This window comes from Danio aesculapii, chromosome 7, assembly GCF_903798145.1.
Source record: "Danio aesculapii chromosome 7, fDanAes4.1, whole genome shotgun sequence".
Taxonomy (NCBI): domain Eukaryota; kingdom Metazoa; phylum Chordata; class Actinopteri; order Cypriniformes; family Danionidae; genus Danio; species Danio aesculapii.
This window is the reverse complement of record NC_079441.1, coordinates 51,831,133-51,850,175: the sequence shown is the minus strand read 5'-3', so window position 1 is coordinate 51,850,175 and position 19,043 is coordinate 51,831,133. Positions and strand designations below refer to the sequence as shown.

Below are 19,043 nucleotides of genomic sequence, written 5' to 3'. Positions count from 1 at the left end.
CCCATTTAACATTTTAATGATTTTTGGCATAAAAGAAAAAACAAAAATTCCATGCATTTTTGGCCTTTTGCAAGATAAACCTATATTCAACAAAAGAAAAAGGTCCAGTGTCTCTTTTGGCCAATTTTCATTCGCCCTGCACTGTTTTGCTTAGCTTTACTTTACTCTGATGTGTCTCAATCAGTTTCTAAATAAAGCTGGTTTCATGATGACATATTTGAGTATTTTTGTAAATGTTATGCTGCATTGGCCAGACCTTTAGGAACAAATAATGTAGGGGTCTAAACTCTCAGTTTTACAGAACTAGAACTTTGAACTAGTGACACCTCAAGGTATATGGCAGTTGCTGCTAATCAATAAAATAGCTTTGCTTCTTAGAAGCTGCATGATTACAAAAACAACATAGCTATGAGATTGCTAATGTGAAGGGTAGTTAAATTGTTTTGTTGCTTTTAGAGACACTTGATGTCCACAACAATCAGTGTGTGTCTGTGTGTACACTTCCAGAAATAAAGGTACAAGAGCTGTCACTGGGGTGGTACCTTTTCGAAAGGTACATATTTGTACTTAAAGGGTATATATTGGTACCTCAAAGGTATATATTACCTAATTTTTTTTAATACTTTTGTACTTCATAGGTATTAATATGTACCCTTGAGCTATTAATAAGGACCCCTTAAGTACAAATATGTACCTTTTAAAAAGGTACCACCCCAGTGACATCTCTTGTACCTTTATTTCTGAGAGTGTAGATAGATAAATAGTTAAATAGATAGATGGATGGATGGATGGTTCCAAATATCCAAATAGTTTTTAACCCTCCTATTATCCTTGAGGTCAATTTGACCCCATTCAATGTTTAACGGATGTGTATATATAAATAACATTGTGTTTTTGCTTCAGATTGAATTACTTTTCCTAATTTAATGAGGGAAACTTGGTAAACATAAAATTAACATGATATTATTTTTTCAATGCCATATATACATTTGTAACATCTGTGTTCTTTGGGGTCAATTTTACTCCAGGGTCTTTTAGTTATATAAAACATAAGAAATCGAAAAAATGTACACATATTTGTTTTGGGTGATGTTGAGGTCACTATAACATGCTATGATTTTATAATATGCACTAAAATTTTATGTTAAGTATAATAAAAAAAATAATAATGAAAAATAACTAAAACAACCATACCTGTAGTTTTGCGAGAACCACTGACAGTTCACATGGCATGGTGGTAGGGGGAATCCTAATTCTCATGAGAACTTAAAAATACTGGGTGGAATATAATTCACATGGTTTAGAATTCACATGGTTCACAGGGTAGATGCAAAGCTACAAAAGCTTGCACAGAATCTTCTAAACCGTTTCTCTTTGTGCTCTGTGGGCTGTCTGTTTAAGCTCTTTCAATTGAAAATGGCTTCTAAGCAAAGGTTTTCTGTCAGTAAGATTTTGTCACAGGTTTTTGACAGTGAAAGTGACATAGAGGAGAATGTGTCTGAGACAGGATAATCCCAAGGAAGACCCTGATTATGGGGCATCCTCCTCAAATGAGAATGAGACTCCTAGTGTTGACCATCCTGTTGTCTCTCAACCACTAGCAGACACATTACCTTCCAAAAATGGGACATTTTTTATGGTCCCACCCCTCACTTGAACGACAGGGTAGATTTAGTGCTGCTAATGTCATCAAAATGGTTCCAGGGCCCACCGGATATGCTGTCAGTCATGTTCAAGACAAAAAATCAGCATTTCAGATTTTCATTACACCATTAATTGAAAAATATATTCTTGAAATGACAAACTTAGAGCAGAGGAGGGTCTATGGGGACAGTTGGAAAAACTTTGATGTGACTGATTTGCAAGCCTACATTGGTTTACTCATTTTGGCAAGTGTTTACAATTCCAAAGGAGAAGCAAAAGCAAGGCCTTGATATGCTGATACTGAAAGGTCAATATTTCAAGCCACCATGTCTCATGAAGACATTCCATGTTTTCTCCTGTATTATATGCTTTAATGACAAAGAAATAAGGCAGGGCAGATGAGAGCGTGACAAACTTGTAGCAATACGGAATGTATGGGACAAGTGGGTCCAGTGATGGCCCTTTCTTTACAATCCAGGCCCCCACATCACTGTGGATGAATGTCTGGTACCATTCCGTGGCCGCTGTCCCTTTAGACAATACATGCCCAGCAAACCATGTTTGTTTGTTTGTTTTTTAGTATCAAACTGACCCCATACATAATTGTGTTCTAGTCCTCCTATGTTATAAATAACAAAAAAATATACTGATAAAAGTACAAAACTTATAAAACAACAAAAATATATATACTTTTCCAATTTTAGGTGAAACAGTGAGATTTCATGCCGATTTGCAAATTTGTCTATAGTAATGCAATAGGTAATCTGCATGTATAAGGGGGAGGAAGAGGGGGTTGGGAGTGGAGAGGTAGTATTTCAGAGTGTTTTTAAGTAGTCAACAAAGACATCAAATACCTGACACTAACCTTTTGGCAAAAAATAAATAAATAAATAATATTCAGATGGCACTTTTTACACTTATCAAGATCCTTTCATTTAAAAAAAACAAAACAAAAAAAAAAAAAACACGGAACTGTGATAAAATGAAATATGCAGCAAATTATTTAATATTCAGCAGTTTGCAAGTGTTTGTTGCCTCATTACAAGTTTTCACAATATGTACACGGTAAACTATTCGCGCTAAACCAGTGACAAATGATAACTGTCACTAGAAGTCAGCTTCCTATTGAAAATACAATTATGCCATCTCCCATTTTTAAAATAAGAGTCCCATATACATAGTAAGTTTAATATAAGCTAAAATCATGCAGTTATCATTGTTGTAATCTCACTAGAAAACATAGGGGCCAATCTAATGCTGCCTGGGGTGTACACATTAATGATCCCATGTACAACATAACAGTCTGGGTTTTGTTCCGATTGGGCTGATTTTCACCAAGACTTAACACTCATGAGATTTACATAAGAATGAAGGAACAATGGTCCTTGAGCCTCACAGTATGCCATTTCCATGTACTGAAGCCTTATTATTCAGCTATTCCTAGGTATATTGAGATTTTCGTTATATGGCATCTTCAGCTTTTTTATTCTCTGTAATTTTCTTTGTTTTTGATGATAGTAGCGTGTTACTCAACACAAAATATTGGCTTGTAGATCGTTCATTCTGGTTCTGTTGATCAAAACATTGAAATGGAGCTTAGTGGTTGCATTTCCATTGATTTAAACAAGGAAATTTTTACTTGAACTTCACTGAACTGGTAAAAAATATATATTCTGACTGCTGAATGTTTAATTACTATATGCATTTTAATATTTTAGCCATTTATACTATAATGTTAGTGATAAAAAAAGAGCCATGTTGCTTGTCAACCTTTCATCGGCTGATGTGAAAGCAACATTTTCACCGAAACGTTTCAATCCGATATGTGGGCGTATCATAACACGAGTGTAAGTAAATCTAGCAGTAGCTGAATTTATCCACATCTCCTGCGAGACGGCTCAAGTATGCAGAGGGACCTCATATCTGCAGCGCTCTTAAAAGCCCTGATTGTGTCAAGCTCTCTTTGCTGCTTTTAGTGTGGGGGTTGTGGGGGGGAGGAAATAGTGTTGTGAAAAGCTTGTGCTTCTTGAATGCCGTGATACAATCATACCACTCTCTGATGGTCGGGAGGAAATAAGATGACCTGTGCCTTCCCCCGACAGATTAGATAGATGTCACCTTTCTTATGAAAGTGCCAGTCAATTTCGCCTCTCCTGTGTGCTGCCTATCAATTACGGGGAAGCGAAGCCTTTCAACGCCGCCGTGCTTTCTGTGCATGGTAACCAAGTGGCTGAACACAGCTCATTGTTTCCTCTCTCTCTCTCTCTTTTCAGTATCCCCAGATCAGCGAGGAGTCGACTTCTCCATTTGTCTTCATTTGCTCCAACCCCCAGGAGTTGGTGGTGAAATTTCCCATGAAAGGGAAACACAAGATTTGTAAGTCCTGTCTGCCTCTTTTCATGTGCTGGCTGTAGCTGTTCAAGCTTTCTCCACTTTCAAATGCACTGAAACACATGCATAAAAACCTAGCGAGAAGCCTACAGAGGCAGCGGTTTTAAAAATAAACAGAGAAAGGCAAGCAAATCCATTTTGATTTTAAAACCAATTGTATGCCAATATCGCATACAAAAGCGTTCCTCTTAACATGTATATTTATAGTCAATCATCTACTTACTACAGTATTTTCAAAATGAACATTTGGAAAGCTAGAATAGCACACAAAAACAAAGGAAATGTTAATAAGTATCTCAAAAGCTCGGCGCCAATAGCCTAGTGGTTGGTGCGTCGACACGTAGCACTGGGGTGCTCTCGGCGACCCGAGTTCGATTCCCGGCTCGAGGTTCTTTGCTGATCCTTCCCCTATTTCTGCTCCCCACACTTTTGCTGTCTGTAAAATCTCCACTGTCCTATCACAATAAGGGTGAAAACACATTAAAAAAAATAAAAATCTGAAAAGAAGCAGGTTTTTATAGTTTTGTTTGCAATAATGTAGTTTTGCATAGTATTTCATTTGTAGACTAGGCAATCCCGTTGTACAAGGTGTATGAAAGGTATACATCAAGGTATATGAAAATACAGATTTTTTGTTTAACAAGGTTTTATGTGTGTGTATATATATATATATATATATATATATATATATATATATATATATATATATATATAAATAATGCATTTTGCCTTCTGAGTGTGTCAAGAATCATGTCAATAGCATAGCAATTTGCTAATGGAAAGCTCTATTTATGTCAACTGTGAGTGTCTAATGAGGAAAGCTACAGTATGTCTACTAGTAATGCACCGATCTTGATTTTTCATGGCTTATTCCGATTTTGTTTACATGAAAATTGACCAATTCCAAGACAAATTGCAGATTTTCTTAAGTGAAAAGAAATGAGAATAAATAAACAAACAAATAAATAAAGGTATTTATTTGCTTTTAACCAGTTGTCCGCAACCTTTTTATCACCGCGGACTGGTCAGCGCTTGACAATTTTACCGCGGACTAGGTGGCAGTGGTTCGTTGGTTGCTAGGCAACCATCAACCGTTTTCTCAGAGGATGACAAGCTGAGAAAACATTACTGTCACTCTGAAGTTGTATTTATGGAGAAAATTACAAAGCACTGCAGTGTTTGTGTTCTGTGTTAGTCTACCGAAATGTGTATATTCCATATAAGCTGAAGCTGATCGGTCAGTTTTTGTTACGTGACTCTCAGTGCGATCCCTGCCTTCATTCAACTGGGTGCGTCTGGAAGGCACGAGTGCGTTAAATCAGCCTTCATGCTGATTGTGTGCGCAAGCCGTACACTTCCATTGGAAATAGCAAACTTGGCGAACTCTAAAAAAGATGTGATATGCAAACGCCCCTGAAAGGTCGCCGTCATTTGATCTCCAGCAGTTGATCTGCTTGCACAAACATGGTGGAATCACCTGATTTGTTGACAGGTGGGTTGGGGATCTATTGCTTGGCAGTTCGCAGGTCATTCACTGGGCCTTTTCCCCTTCACAAAGAAACTTTTCAAAGGAGTCTGTTTCTTACGCATTTTGCTGTTTGTGGGTTAAATTTGGGCGCTCAAGTGACTGAGATGTAAGTGAGAGAATACTGTCATTTTTCAAAATAAAAGATTTTTCTAAACAAAAGATCATTCAGACTCGGATAATAAATAAAACGGAAATAATTAATGATTTCTTGTGCAGCCCAGTACCAATTAATCCATAAACCGGTACTGGACCACAACCCGGTGGTTGAACCGCTTTAAACTATTTAAAATTATTATTCTGTAGTCACAATCCAAACAAAGATGCTACATTAGTAGTTATTAATGAAGTTATTGATTTCAGTTAGATTATAATGTTTCTAAATTGATAAAATTGAATACAAAATTGTATGAATTTAGCTTCATGAAATGGTTTTACCTAAAACATACCTGCTCAAAACAAAAACAGTAGAAATGCTGAATGAAAATGAAAATAGCTATGCCCTGTAATGCACCAATCTTGATTTTATGGCTTATTCTGGGTTTTTTTTTTTTCAAACAAATTGTCCAAATCCTAGATATTTTTTTTAAAGGAACAAGAAATTTAAAAAAATATATATGTGAATAAGGATGTTTATTTGCTTTATACACATCTGCAGCAATTTAAAATTAGGAAATGATTGATCTTTAATCACAATCCGAACAAAGATGCTACATTAGGATAAGTAGTTATTGATTTCAGTTAGAGTTAAGTTTCAGTTAAGTTTCTAAATTGATAAAATATTATACAAAATGGTATGACTTTAGCTTTATGAAGTGATTCTACATAAAACATACCTGCTCGAAACAAAAACAGTAGACGTGCTGAATGAAAATGAGAATGTACTTATTCCAGTCAGTGGCACTTACACATAACAGCAGTAATATAGTGTTTCCTTGTTTTTAAATGATACGTAATATGCATTCTACAGAGGTAATCTAAAAGATAACACCACCTAAGGTTTTTAAATAAATCAGTCACTTATATATATTTTGACCAAAAAAATACGCCAAAACATACTACCATAGAAAAATTACGACTGATCACCTAATATGAGCTATAAAGAAATCATAATGAATTCACATTCAAGAGTTCACACTTAGATATTGTTTGACAACTGTTAGCAGGTTTGGCATGCTGTCCCGGGAGAGAACCCTGAGCTCGGAGATAGGTGAGCCCAGGGCTCCCGCCTGGTCCATAGAGCATATGCGGGGAGTACGAGATCAGGTGGTTCTCGAGAGCTCCCCGTGGTAAGAGGAAGAAAAGGAGGAGAAGGGGTGGATGGGGGGTTTCTTCGGAAAACGAAGATAAGAGAGTAGTTCTAGCTAGGCTACTTATAGTGAGTTGGGGTTAATCTGATTGGCTAACTAGTGAATGTAAATGAGTGGCCAGCTGCGGTCAATCATATCACGTGCTCCTCTCGAAATTAGTTTGAAAACTTCACTTCAAGAGTTCACACTTAGATATTGTTTGACAACTGTTAGCAGGTTTGGCATGCTGTCCCGGGAGAGAACCCTGAGCTCGGAGATAGGTGAGCCCAGGGCTCCCGCCTGGTCCATAGAGCATATGCGGGGAGTACGAGATCAGGTGGTTCTCGAGAGCTCCCCAAAATGCAGGAGACTCGGGACAGCAGCCGTGTATTCGAAGAAACTCCCCAAAAGGCTTGGATGGCTATATCCGGCTGCTGGATATAGTGGTTTTTCAGAAGGAAAGGTAAAGGGGGCTCCTGTGGGAGCAAAGGGTGATACAGACTCCTGCGGGAGCCCGAGCAGGGTTGGCGTGGGCTATGAATACTCCTGCGGGAGTATAGACTCTGGGAGACCCCTGCGGGGTTAGAGCCATGGGGTGGACAGGAATCCTGCTGGGGTAGTAAAAATGGGGAAGGGCAAGTGAGGACTCCAGCTGGATAGTGGGGGTGAAGGGGGCTGGGGTGGGGCATGGACTCCAAAGGAGTGAATTGCTCAAGGAACACTCCTTGCGGAGATAGAGCTGGGAGGTGGCAGCGCTATATATAAATATATATGTATATATGGAAAATATATAGATATATAAATATATAATGGGGTAATCTAGTGCCTTGGGGGGGGCGATTTTTTTGGACTCCTGCGGGAGTCGAAGCTCCTGGACACTCCTGCGGGAGATAGAGCTGTATTTGCCATCTCCAGCTGGAGTCGGGAAGAGGAAGGGCAGGTGAATGCCCCAGCTGAAGGGTGAATGGCAGTTGGGCGATGACCCCTGCGGGGGTCGATGCTCGGGACCACTCCTGCGGCAGTTAGAGCTTGAGGGTGACAGCACTATATATAAATGTATATTTATATGCGAGGGTGCATATATATATATACATATATATATAAATTAAATAAAATAAATGAAAGGTAAATGTGTAAAATAAATGTATAAGAAAATAAAATAAGCTAGGGCCGGGGAGGGTCGGTGACGTGACTCGTGCTCGTGTCACAGCTCGGGGTTGGTTGAGCTATTTTGGCCAGCTCCAGTAGGAGTCGGGAGAGATGAGGGGGAGGTGAAGACTCCTGCTGGAGGGTGACGGGCAGAATTGGTGCTCTGGGGGTGTTCCTGCGGGAACAGAGCGTGATGGTGGCAGCGCTATATATAATTTAATATTTATATGCGTGGGTGCATATAGATATGAATTTATATAAATAAAATCAAACAGAGAGAAAAATAAAAGGCAATATTATATGTCATTGTTAAAATGACTTATAATATGTAAAAGCTAGGGTTGGGGGAGGGGCTGTGAGATGATTCCTGCGGGAACCGAAGCTCGGGGTAACACTCCTGCGGGAGTCAGAGCCATGTGGGGGGCAGGGTCCTACAGAAGTTAGGGAAAGGTGGAGGGGTGGTGAAGACTTCTGTGGCAGCGGCCAGGGGGGGGGCGGAGTGACAGGGGGTGCCTGGGCGGGAAAAACTCCTGCTGGAGTTAGGTGCGTGAATAGGGAGAGAAAGCTGAGTGCGACTCAGAGCCAGAAGGAAGAAAGGAGGGTTAGGTGGCTGGGTCGTGCCCGCGCCCTTGGGTGGCTGAGGAGCTCCTCAGCCCTCTGGGAGCTGGGATGGCTGTGTCTAGGCTTATCCCTGGATTGGGCTCGTGCCCTTGGCCGCTGGGTTTAAGGTGTCTGCTGGTGAGGGTCCTTTGGGCTTCCTTTAGATGGCTATGACTGAGTCGAATGTAGGATTTGAAGGCGTCGGAAGACCACCTTCCTAGTGTTTGTTTGTGTTGTTGAGATAGCCCTTTGTGTGCAGCTGTGGTGGCGGCTCCTATTCTGAATGAGTGACTGGAGTATGATCCTGGTGGGAAGCCTGAATGGTGGAGGACTGCTTTGATGTGTTTTTGGAACCAAAAGCGTGTCACTGGGTGGTGTGAGTCATCTGTGAAAATAGGGGGGGCAGGGGGACTTAAGCTTAGCATTTCTTATAGTGTATGTATGCTAGGAGTATTTGGAATGGCTTGTGGGGGAGGGAATATTGAATATGTAGATGCATTATCCTTTCTGGATTGATCTGTTTATCTTGATTGATAGTTTCCTCATCAATCAAAGTTAGATCTGTGATGGTGGGGTGGATGTTGGGATCAAATTAGATGTTACTGTAATTTCACAACATCTGAGAAACTCAAAAAACAATAAACATTGCATCTAGAGTGTGGTCTGTATGCAAGGATAGGTATCCTTTCTGGGGTTACTTCCTAAAATGTATTTATGGGTGTTGATGCAAATCATGTAAGTGGGAATGTCATCTTCAAAGGAGGGATGAGGTCAGGTGCGGCTCTGCTTCTGGTACCAGTTTCTAGAAACAAAAGCAAGAAAGGGAATCAGCAATTTCCTTATATAATTAGGAACATGTACAACAGTTGTGATAATGATAATGATAACGCCTTTGTTAGTGCAGTGGACAGTGGCTTCATTGTAACAGTAATTGAGAATTTTGGAGGCGGACTTAATTTCTCCGCGATATGGTCCGTTGGTAGCGCGTCGGCAGTCCTGATAACATCCCTCTAAGCCTACGGCGGGGGCGGCGTCTGTGTATTAAAGATATGAACTGAGTATGAAATTGGATCGTTTATGAATGAGTGGGCAGCAATTCCAGCGCTTAGGAAGGAAAGCATAAGCCGGTCGCACGCCTAAGCGCTGTTCGGTGACGTGCTTCGTTGCGCCATGCATTTAGGATTCTGAACATATGTTCTATCAGGGTGCGCGTCGGGGGCTGTCCGCAGTGCCTAGTCACAATTCAGGACTCTTTTCCCTTGTCATGTGCGCACCCCGTCGCCGCTCTGAGCGGTGCCTCCGGTGCGCGACGAGTGTTATGGCCGAGATCGGATAGAGATATATTCTCATCTAATCCGGGGACTGATGCTGCGAGTTGAAGGAGGTGAGTGACGAAAAGGCGTCCCTGCAGGATAATGCGCGTGTGAGTTTTGATGTCCTAAAATGGACAGTTTGTGCTTAGCGCAATCTTTTCTCTTCAAGAATATACAAGGGAACTAAATTTCAATATATTTATTTAGGTATGCATGCATGTATGCAATTCTGCGAATCCAAATTGATGCTTAGGAATTTTATAGAAGTGCTTGAGCCGGAGGTTCTTCCATGATGGAAATGCCAATATTAGAAAGACTTGTCACTAAATTTTCTTATATCTTCAGATATATTATATCTTCAGAACTTATATCTCTGTCACTAAGAGATACGTGTAAACATCTAATAGATGAACTACGTGCGAACGCCGTAGTTATTGGCGAGAATCCCGCAAATATTTTCTGAAGTATAAATGTGGTTACTTCTGCGTCCGAATGTTAGACAGACTGCGAAGTAGAATTGTATTGTCTGATTAATGCCAGAAATCAGAGATACCAGATATCAGGAATGACTTAAAAGGCGGGGGTGATGTCGACTGCGAGCCAAGCTTGCAGCAGATTAGATTAATTAAAGAGATTTCTTGGTTTATGGCGTGGTAATTAAGGCATCTTCGTTCGGCGTGGTGAATAGTGCTGAAAAAGGCGGAATTATGAGAAGATGAAAGATCCGTTATTAGACGTTTTTAGAAACGTTCTAATGCCCATTTCAGTAGGGCTAATGTGAATGTGCTTGACGCAGCAAGAATGAGGGGATCGAACATGAATTTATTGTCGATCTCTTTCTCTATAATAGCTCTGTGATTTCTGGTTCAGCGTTGGTGAAGGGCTGGGAAGGGAGCGCCGAGATACCGGGCTTGGATCCATTATACAGACCTGGAATGAGAAATTCAGAAAAATTAGGTCAGGGTGCAAACGTAAATCAGTATAAAGATTTAAATGTTGACAAGTAATTTGTTTCTTTAGACTTGGCTGACGGCGTGCGTGTCGCCGCAGTAGTAGCAAGTGTGTAGAAGTGAGAGGAGGGAGAGCTGTGATATTGTCTTTAGCAGGGAAGATGGGCGGGTACGTAGCCGGTGGATCTTAGGGTGGAAAATTCTTATGAGCTGGTTAATGTAGGAGATTTGGCGAGGGTTCTCCTTGAAGAGGGTTTTGAGTGGTAAGGATTGCTGGAAGAGGAGGGCTGGAGTTTGCACTGGATTGGGGAGCTGCAGGCTAGAAGAGTTGCGTTATTGTCCGGGAGATTCCGAGATTGCTTTAGGGCTTTCTTTGGTGGCCTGGGGTGGCGCAGTGTTGTAGGCTGTAGTACGTAGTGTTTAGGGGGCGTGCAGGAGCGTGTGGTTGTAATGTCCTAGGGGGGGCGGAGTCAGTGAAAACGTGGATTCGTAAGGTCTTTTCGGGTTTATTGCAGCAGTATGGAATTTGTGGTTCCGGCGTCTAGGAGTTTGGAGGAGTTCTGTGACTGTCGTTTGTTGGATACGAGAGACGTAGGATGACGCTGGAGAAGGTACGTGGCGGTTTGAAGTAGCGGGAGATGAGGATTGTATAAAACATTGTGCTCCGGCTGGAGTAGCTAGGCCTTTGGCCTCTTACTGGAGCCTCAGTCTCGGGCAGGCTTCCAGGCTGAGCTGGGTGTTGTTGAGATGGGGCTGATGTTTCAGGGAGCGCGGAGCTTTCTTTCTTGCCCGTTGCTGCGCTGTTGTGATCTCCGTCGCCTCCGTTGTTGTTGTTGTTGTTTTCGTTGTAGTTGACGACGATATGATGATGATGATGATGATGATGATGATGATGATGATGATGATGATGATGATGATTAAAAATAGTAGGAGGTTGGTTTGTCCGTGAGTAGCTTTCGGAAGAGCTGGAGCGGACTTGTCGTTAGTTTCTTCGGAAAACGAAGATAAGAGAGTAGTTCTAGCTAGGCTACTTATAGTGAGTTGGGGTTAATCTGATTGGCTAACTAGTGAATGTAAATGAGTGGCCAGCTGCGGTCAATCATATCACGTGCTCCTCTCGAAATTAGTTTGAAAACTTCACTAAGTGTGAAATAAAGACTGAACATTATAAACAATAAAATTACTCACTTTAGGACTAGAATTAACAAAATGCCACGTAGAACCAGACATTCTAAAGTAACATCAATGTGAGTTGGATCAGAATTTAATGCTAATACTGTCATTATTTCACTTTCCTGTTGGTTATGACAAGGATATGTTGTTCATTCAGTTTATGCAGAAAGATTTTCATTACTCCAATAATAGAGTTTAAAATGAGAACTTTAACATTAGCTAAAATAAACAATGGGAAACCTACTCTCACCGGCCACTTTATCAGGTACACCTGTCCAAATGCTCGTTGATGCAAATTTCTAATCAGCCAATCACGTGGCAATAACTCAATGCCTTTCGCCATGTAAACATGGTCAGGATGATCTGCTGCAGTTCAACAGAGCATCAGAATGGGGAAGAAAGATGATTTAAGTGACTTTGAACCTGTCATGGTTGTTGGTGCCAGAGAATGGTCTGACAAAGAGAGAAAATATACAGTAAGCGGCAGTGCCAGAGGTCAGAGGAGATTGGCCAGACTGGTTCCAGCTGATAGAAAGGCAACAGTAACTCAAATAATCACTTGTTACAACCAAGCTATGCAGAAGAGCATCTCTGAATGCACAACATGTCTAACCTTGAGGCAGATGGGCTACAGCAGCAGAAGACCACACCGGGTGCCACTCCTGTTAGCTAAAAACAGGAAACCGAGGCTGCAATTTGCACAGGCTCACCAAAATTGGACAGTAGAAAATTAGAATAACATGCCTAGTCTTATGAGTTGATTTCTGCTGCAACATTCGGATGATAGGGTCAGAATTTAGGGGCCAACAACATGAAAGCATGGATCTATCCTGCCTTGTATGAACAGTTCAGGATGGTGGTGGTGGTGTTATTGTGTGGGGGATATTTTCTTGGCACACCTTGGGCTCATTACTACCAATTGAACATCTTTTTAACGCCACAGCCTACCTGAGTATTGTTGCTGACCATGTCCATGCCTTTATGATCACAGTGTGCCCATCTTCTGATGGCTACTTTCAGCAGGATAACGCAGCATGTCATAGAGCACAAATCATCTCAGACTAGTTTCATGAACATGACAATACAAGTTCACTGTACTCAAATGGCCTCCACATGGATGTGCAGCCGACAAATCAGCAACTGCGTGATGCTATCATGTTAATATAAACCAAAATCTCAGGGAATATTTCAAGTACCTTGTTGAATCCATACCGTAAAGGATCAAGGCAGTTTTGAAGGCAAAAGGGGGTCAAACCTGGTACTAGTAAGGTGTACCTAATAAAGTGGCCAGTGAGTGTTTAGTAATACTGTGAATATTTGTTGATTGAAATGGTTTCATCGAGTTTAATTAAGAATGTGATTCATGTAATCTCCAAGAAAAAAAATCTCTAACTTTAATTTAAAAGAATTCAAGAAAATTTTATTTTTGATTTAAGAAAAAAAAATCTCCAACTTTGATTTAAATTAACTACTCAGAATATTTTGCCTATGAAAGGTTTGCATTTGTGCACCTGTGGTTCTTGTTGCGCCTAAAGTCGGCAGCTCTAATAATCAACCTTGGAAAAAAAAAAAAAACTATTGCAGTGTAGTTCTGGGAGGTCCTGCACCAGCTGAGTAACTGCCGTTGAGATGAATAGCAATACTAACAGATGAATGTTAGCTTTCCTCTGAGAATGAGGAATGATAGACTTCCTTGTCCCAGCTCCATGACCCAAATTTTCTCCAGGCTCCATTATAAAACCCATATGATGATATCATTCCGTCATCCAATAGTTTTTTGATGTGCAAATAGGTCTGTAGAATCATATTTCACAAATCTCCTCTTGTTTAGTGGCGCTTTCCCAGTCATTCTTCACAGCAGCTCAACTGTCAACAGCAGTGTTATTTCACAGTACAGGCTGGAAGCATTTCACACTTGCATAGTATCTGCGTGACGGTTCCTCCTTAATCGCATTTACACATTCTTTGCCATTTAACCTGCTTATGCCTCTCAGATAGAAATGATCGATTAATTCTAGAACTTCAGTGATTAGTAAATGTGCGAATCGTCAAGTGGAAAGCATCCTTGACAAGCATGGGTGATTGCTTTTACAAGAGCATCGGCTACTCGCTGTTCGGCTCCTTTTGTTTTCACACAAAGACAAGTCCTCAAAAGCAATCCTTTCCTCTGACATTCAAAGCTCCCTCCTTTCTCCACTCGCTTTTCATATCGTAATGGAGAATTTTATATCCATTTTGACCTTGTGTCTAGCCACCGTTTCCCATTCATTTTCATTCTCTCCTAAGCTGCTGGAGCTCTCGGGAGAGCTGACCTCTGTGAACTCTTCACGAGGTGAATGGGGGAGGAGATACGGGCTGATAAGCTGCTGGGGCAGTTAAGAGTAAGAAGTCACCACAGAGATGTCCTGCCCTTTACCTCTCCCGTGTCTTCCACAGTTTATCCAACATTAGGGTCAAGGTGTCACCCTTTATGTCCTGGCCATGAAAACCAAACAACTCTGTCTGCAAGCAGTAGGGATGGCGTATGGATTAACAATCACCGAAAGATGCTTACGGTCTCCGAGCGCAAAGCTATTACAGAAAACTGACTTGCATAATCGAAAAACCATCCATCTACTCCTCATTGTTGCTGGAATTGCTGACATTTAGATGTGGAAAATTTAGACAGTGTCATTTCATTACAGTGAAATTTCCATTCGCTGATTAAAAGGACTGTATTAAAGCTGTGTGGGTGCTGAGGTTTCTGTTCATCAGGCGCCAGAATCTTTTATCCTGTCATTTCATCTCTGCACCGAAGGTCATCCTCGCTGTACCGAGCTATCGGAGATATCCTGACGAGTGCCTTCAGCCATGTGTGAATTCTGCAAGTTCACATCAGTGATTCTGTTACATGCCAGCCTCTTAAAGGCTAAAGGTTGTCTCTCTCTTCTTGCTTTATTTGAATCAATACAGCCTCAATATCCGAACAAGCGTGCCTTGAAAGCAACATGCATTAAATATATGCAGCCCAGCTTCTAGAATGCTGGGCTGAAGGACGGACTTAAAATAGGTGATCATTTATTTTCATAAAGCAAACCACTTTTGTCTGGATATACCAACTAGGGTTGGGCCGAGAGACGATGCCATCGTCCATCGCTGATGGCTGATAGACACCACGATGCTGAGCCGGCATCGCAATCCTCTGCCTTGCCCCTATTGCAAATCCACTCATGAAACATACACACTTAGGCCCGTTTACAGTAATAGGTATTAGTTTTTAAATGGCATTTTTGAACGAAAACGATCCACATCCACTCTGTCGTTTCACCTAGTGTTTCTGAACAGCCCTCCATCCAGACTACTGCTGAAAATGCACATCACATGACCACACGCACACACTGTCATGCGCTCGAGACAGCGGGTACAGGCAGCTAGCAGGTCAGCACACTGCTTCAGTCTTTCGCTTTCACGCTTGTACTTAGTCATTTTAGCGAAAACCTCAGATACTGTTTGTTAGTTCCTGTTGGTTGTGCACCTTTTTTACCAACCAAGTTTGTCGACGCCATATTAATGACACTGATCACTCTGCCTATTCATGCCAGAGTCCCATGGAAAAAGTGATTGACTGGTGGTAATTTGTGTGTAACTTCTCTTTATTTATGATTTGGGTATGGGTAAAACAAAGACAGTGCGGGTCAGGTAGTTGAAACGGTAGGCTACAAATAATTAATACATTATGAATTAATTAATTATTCATAAATAATTAATTTATCGCCTCCTATGACGACGATGCAATCGCCCACCAAGATATTTCATATTAGACATCGTACGATGCCAAATTGCCCAAACCCTGATACCAACTTTACTGAGATTAATAAACCAGTCACCTTTGCTTTTATTTATTTTGGCTTCTGATCATTGATAGTTTGGTAACTTATTTTGGCCCATAGTTCAGTCCAAAGTATATAGTTCTTTTCTCAACAGGATTTTAAGATATACTTCATTATGATACATTTTAAAGCAGACCCCCTAGTTTTTCACGATTTTATTTATTTTTTTGCTATTAAAAATGACTGATTTCTTTCATTCATTCATTTTCTTTTTGGCTTAGTCCCTTTATTAATCTGGGGTCGCCACAGCGGAATGAACTGCCAACTTATCCAGCACATGTTTTACGCAGCGGATGCCCTTCCAGCTGCAACCCATTACTAGGAAACACTCATACAGTCTCATTCACACACATACACTACGGACAATTTTAGCTTACCCAATTCACCCATACCACATGTCTTTGGAATGTGGGGGAAACTGGAGCACGCGGAGGAAACCCACGTGAACGCGAGGAGAACATGCAAACTCCACACAGAAATGCCAGCGACAAAGAATCAGCGACCTTCTTGCTGTGAGGCGACAGCACTACCTACTGCGCCACCGTGTTGCCGGCGATTAAAAATGACTAATTTTGTGGTGGAAATTCCCAAAGATTTGCAGACAATTTTGCGATTTATTTATTTATTTATTTATATATATATATATATATATATATATATATATATATATATATATATATATATATATATATATATATATATATATATATATATATATATAAATATATATATAAATATATAAATATATATATATATATATATAAATATATATATAAATATATATATATATATATATATATATATATATATATAAAATTTGAAATATAGTATCTTATTAGGTAGTCTACTATGTTAGGTGTGCAATCTGCCACAATGACACAAATCATAAAAATAAAGCTTTTGTATTTTGGTCTCTTGTCAAGACAAGATCTAAAACAATAGGGATTAAGCCAAAAGAAAGGTTGTATGAGTCTTTTTCCATGATCTTATTTTATCTTTCTCAGATTTCACTCTGATAACATCATGTATCTCACTCAGGACTTGCTTTAGGGCTTCCCCTACCATAATACACCTAAAGCACAGATTGCCGCAAAACTCGTCAGTGGCAGGGAAAGAGTTATGCAAAATCATTTATCGATTTGATGCACATCATAATACCAGCCATACACATAAAGCAAAAATAATGTCCCTCAATTTGGTCATGTCCAGTAGCTGTCATCCTTGAACCAATGTCCATCATTGTAAGCTGCTTGCTTTTCTGTCTGTTCCACTGCTCCATTTGTTAGATGTTTGCTTCCACTGTGTTTGGCAGTCTGACGCCCATCAAACGCACAAAACGTCCAATTCACACCGATTTGCACCACAGGATGTCTAATCGCATCTTTGCATTGACTTCACATGTAACTCTCTCGCACTTCATCTGTGTCTGCTTACTGCACAGGCTGCAAAACAATTTCCCTCCTAACTTCCATGTAATGTAATGATTATGACGGTGCAGGTGAGACGTAATTTTTCGACATGCACTCGAATACATCACTCATAAATCACGTGCGCTGCGTATAAAATGTCTATAAGTCATGGAATCATGGAATCGTGAAAAACTAGAGGGTCTGTTAAAGCCTCTCCTGACCTACAAAGGTCTGTTCGTGCACAATCTTTTTGCTCTCTAAAATCTTCATGCAAATTCTCTTTGTGTGCATTAATTTTCACTGTATTCAACTTACACACACGCTCTGGTATGTTCTGTTTAGGAAAAAATTATATCTAATAATGTGCATATTCAACTGCCAACTTTATTGACTGAGGTGTCAAGAGGTGTCATTTTACCAATGTTGCCATGACAACACATCATTTCTTTTGCAAGCAGCAAGAACAAGTTATACTATAACTAAATGTCCTGACAGCACATTATTTGAGCAGACTTGGTAGAATGTGTGGTAAATGCATAGATAAGTATACAAGAACATGAGTAAAATGTTAAGCTATTTTGATTGTGGCATTTGTGCAACACTGCACTTTACTGCTTTTGTGCTTTGGTTGACATGGCATTAAACCACCCTTTCATGTCAGAAGCCATTGAAATTAATGGTTTTCACATCTCTGCGCATCGCTTTTCAGGTTTGTTTAAAATTGTACAGTCCCTACAACTGAACGGAGAGTGGAACCAGCCACCGCTGGATTAAGTTTTATCACCAATTTCGACAGAAGACATTTTCAGCCAATAATTTTTGGCAGATCAATATTCGGCGCATGCCTAACCTTAAATCTGCATGTACTATTCTGATGACTAAAATTGCACCTTGTGGATTGAATGCTGCACTCAAAAAAAGTGAAGTATTTTTTGTACTTTACATAAGGAAGAGGCTATCTGATCAGAATTTTTAGCAATCAGCAACGATTATTTTTTCCCCTGTATTTTACATAGGCAAGTCAAGTTTATTTACTGTATATGGCAAATTTCATACACAATGGTAATTCAAAGTGCTTTACATAGGATAAAAGAGACAAGAAAATTAAAATGATTAAAATAATTAAAAATTATTAAAAACAGATGAAAATGTGTTAAAACAGGTTTTAAAAGAAAAGAAAGACATAATAGTGCGATCTCTCAGACGTCGCACAGTGCTCATTCAGTAAAGGCACAGCTTGATTTGAATGTGCCTAATGTTGGAGCACATGCAATCATTTTTGGAAGCTGATTCCAGCAGTGAGGGTCATAGAGGCTGAAGGTGGATTCATCCTGCTTTGACTGAACTCTTGGAATTGCTAATTTACTTGATCCTAAAGATCTGAGTGATCTGTTAGGTTTGTATTCAGTGAGCATATCTGTAATGTATTGAGGTTCTAGGCCATGTAGTGATAGACCAGTAATGATACTTTAAAATCTATTCTGAATGAAGAATAGTTGATGCAACCAAAATACAGCAGCGTGAACCATTTCAAATAATTGATGGTCTGCAAGAAAGAAAAACTATTTATTTGCCTAAAAGTAATAAAAACTATTTCTGTTACAACAGCAATGGGTTCTTTCCTTGCCAGATATGTACTTGTAACTAAAAAAGGGCACCTATTTTACCCCTTTTTTCAAGATGTAAGATAAGCCTTTGTGTCTCCAGAATGTGTCTGTAAGGTTTCAGCTC

The 19,043-nt window shown here is 40.1% G+C and overlaps 1 protein-coding gene across 2 annotated transcripts in view; it reads left to right on the top strand.

The window, feature by feature from the left end:
• trip4 (thyroid hormone receptor interactor 4) overlaps nt 1-19,043 on the top strand; it is a 164,722-nt gene that overhangs the window by 70,183 nt on the left and 75,496 nt on the right. The window contains exon 12 of one of the 2 annotated variants that reach the window (XM_056462138.1): nt 3,918-4,020. The exons of the other annotated variant lie outside the window; for it this stretch is intronic. Coding sequence (XP_056318113.1) covers nt 3,918-4,020 — 103 coding nt within the window. The remainder of the gene's footprint in view (nt 1-3,917; nt 4,021-19,043) is intronic. 2 annotated transcript variants of the gene reach the window in all.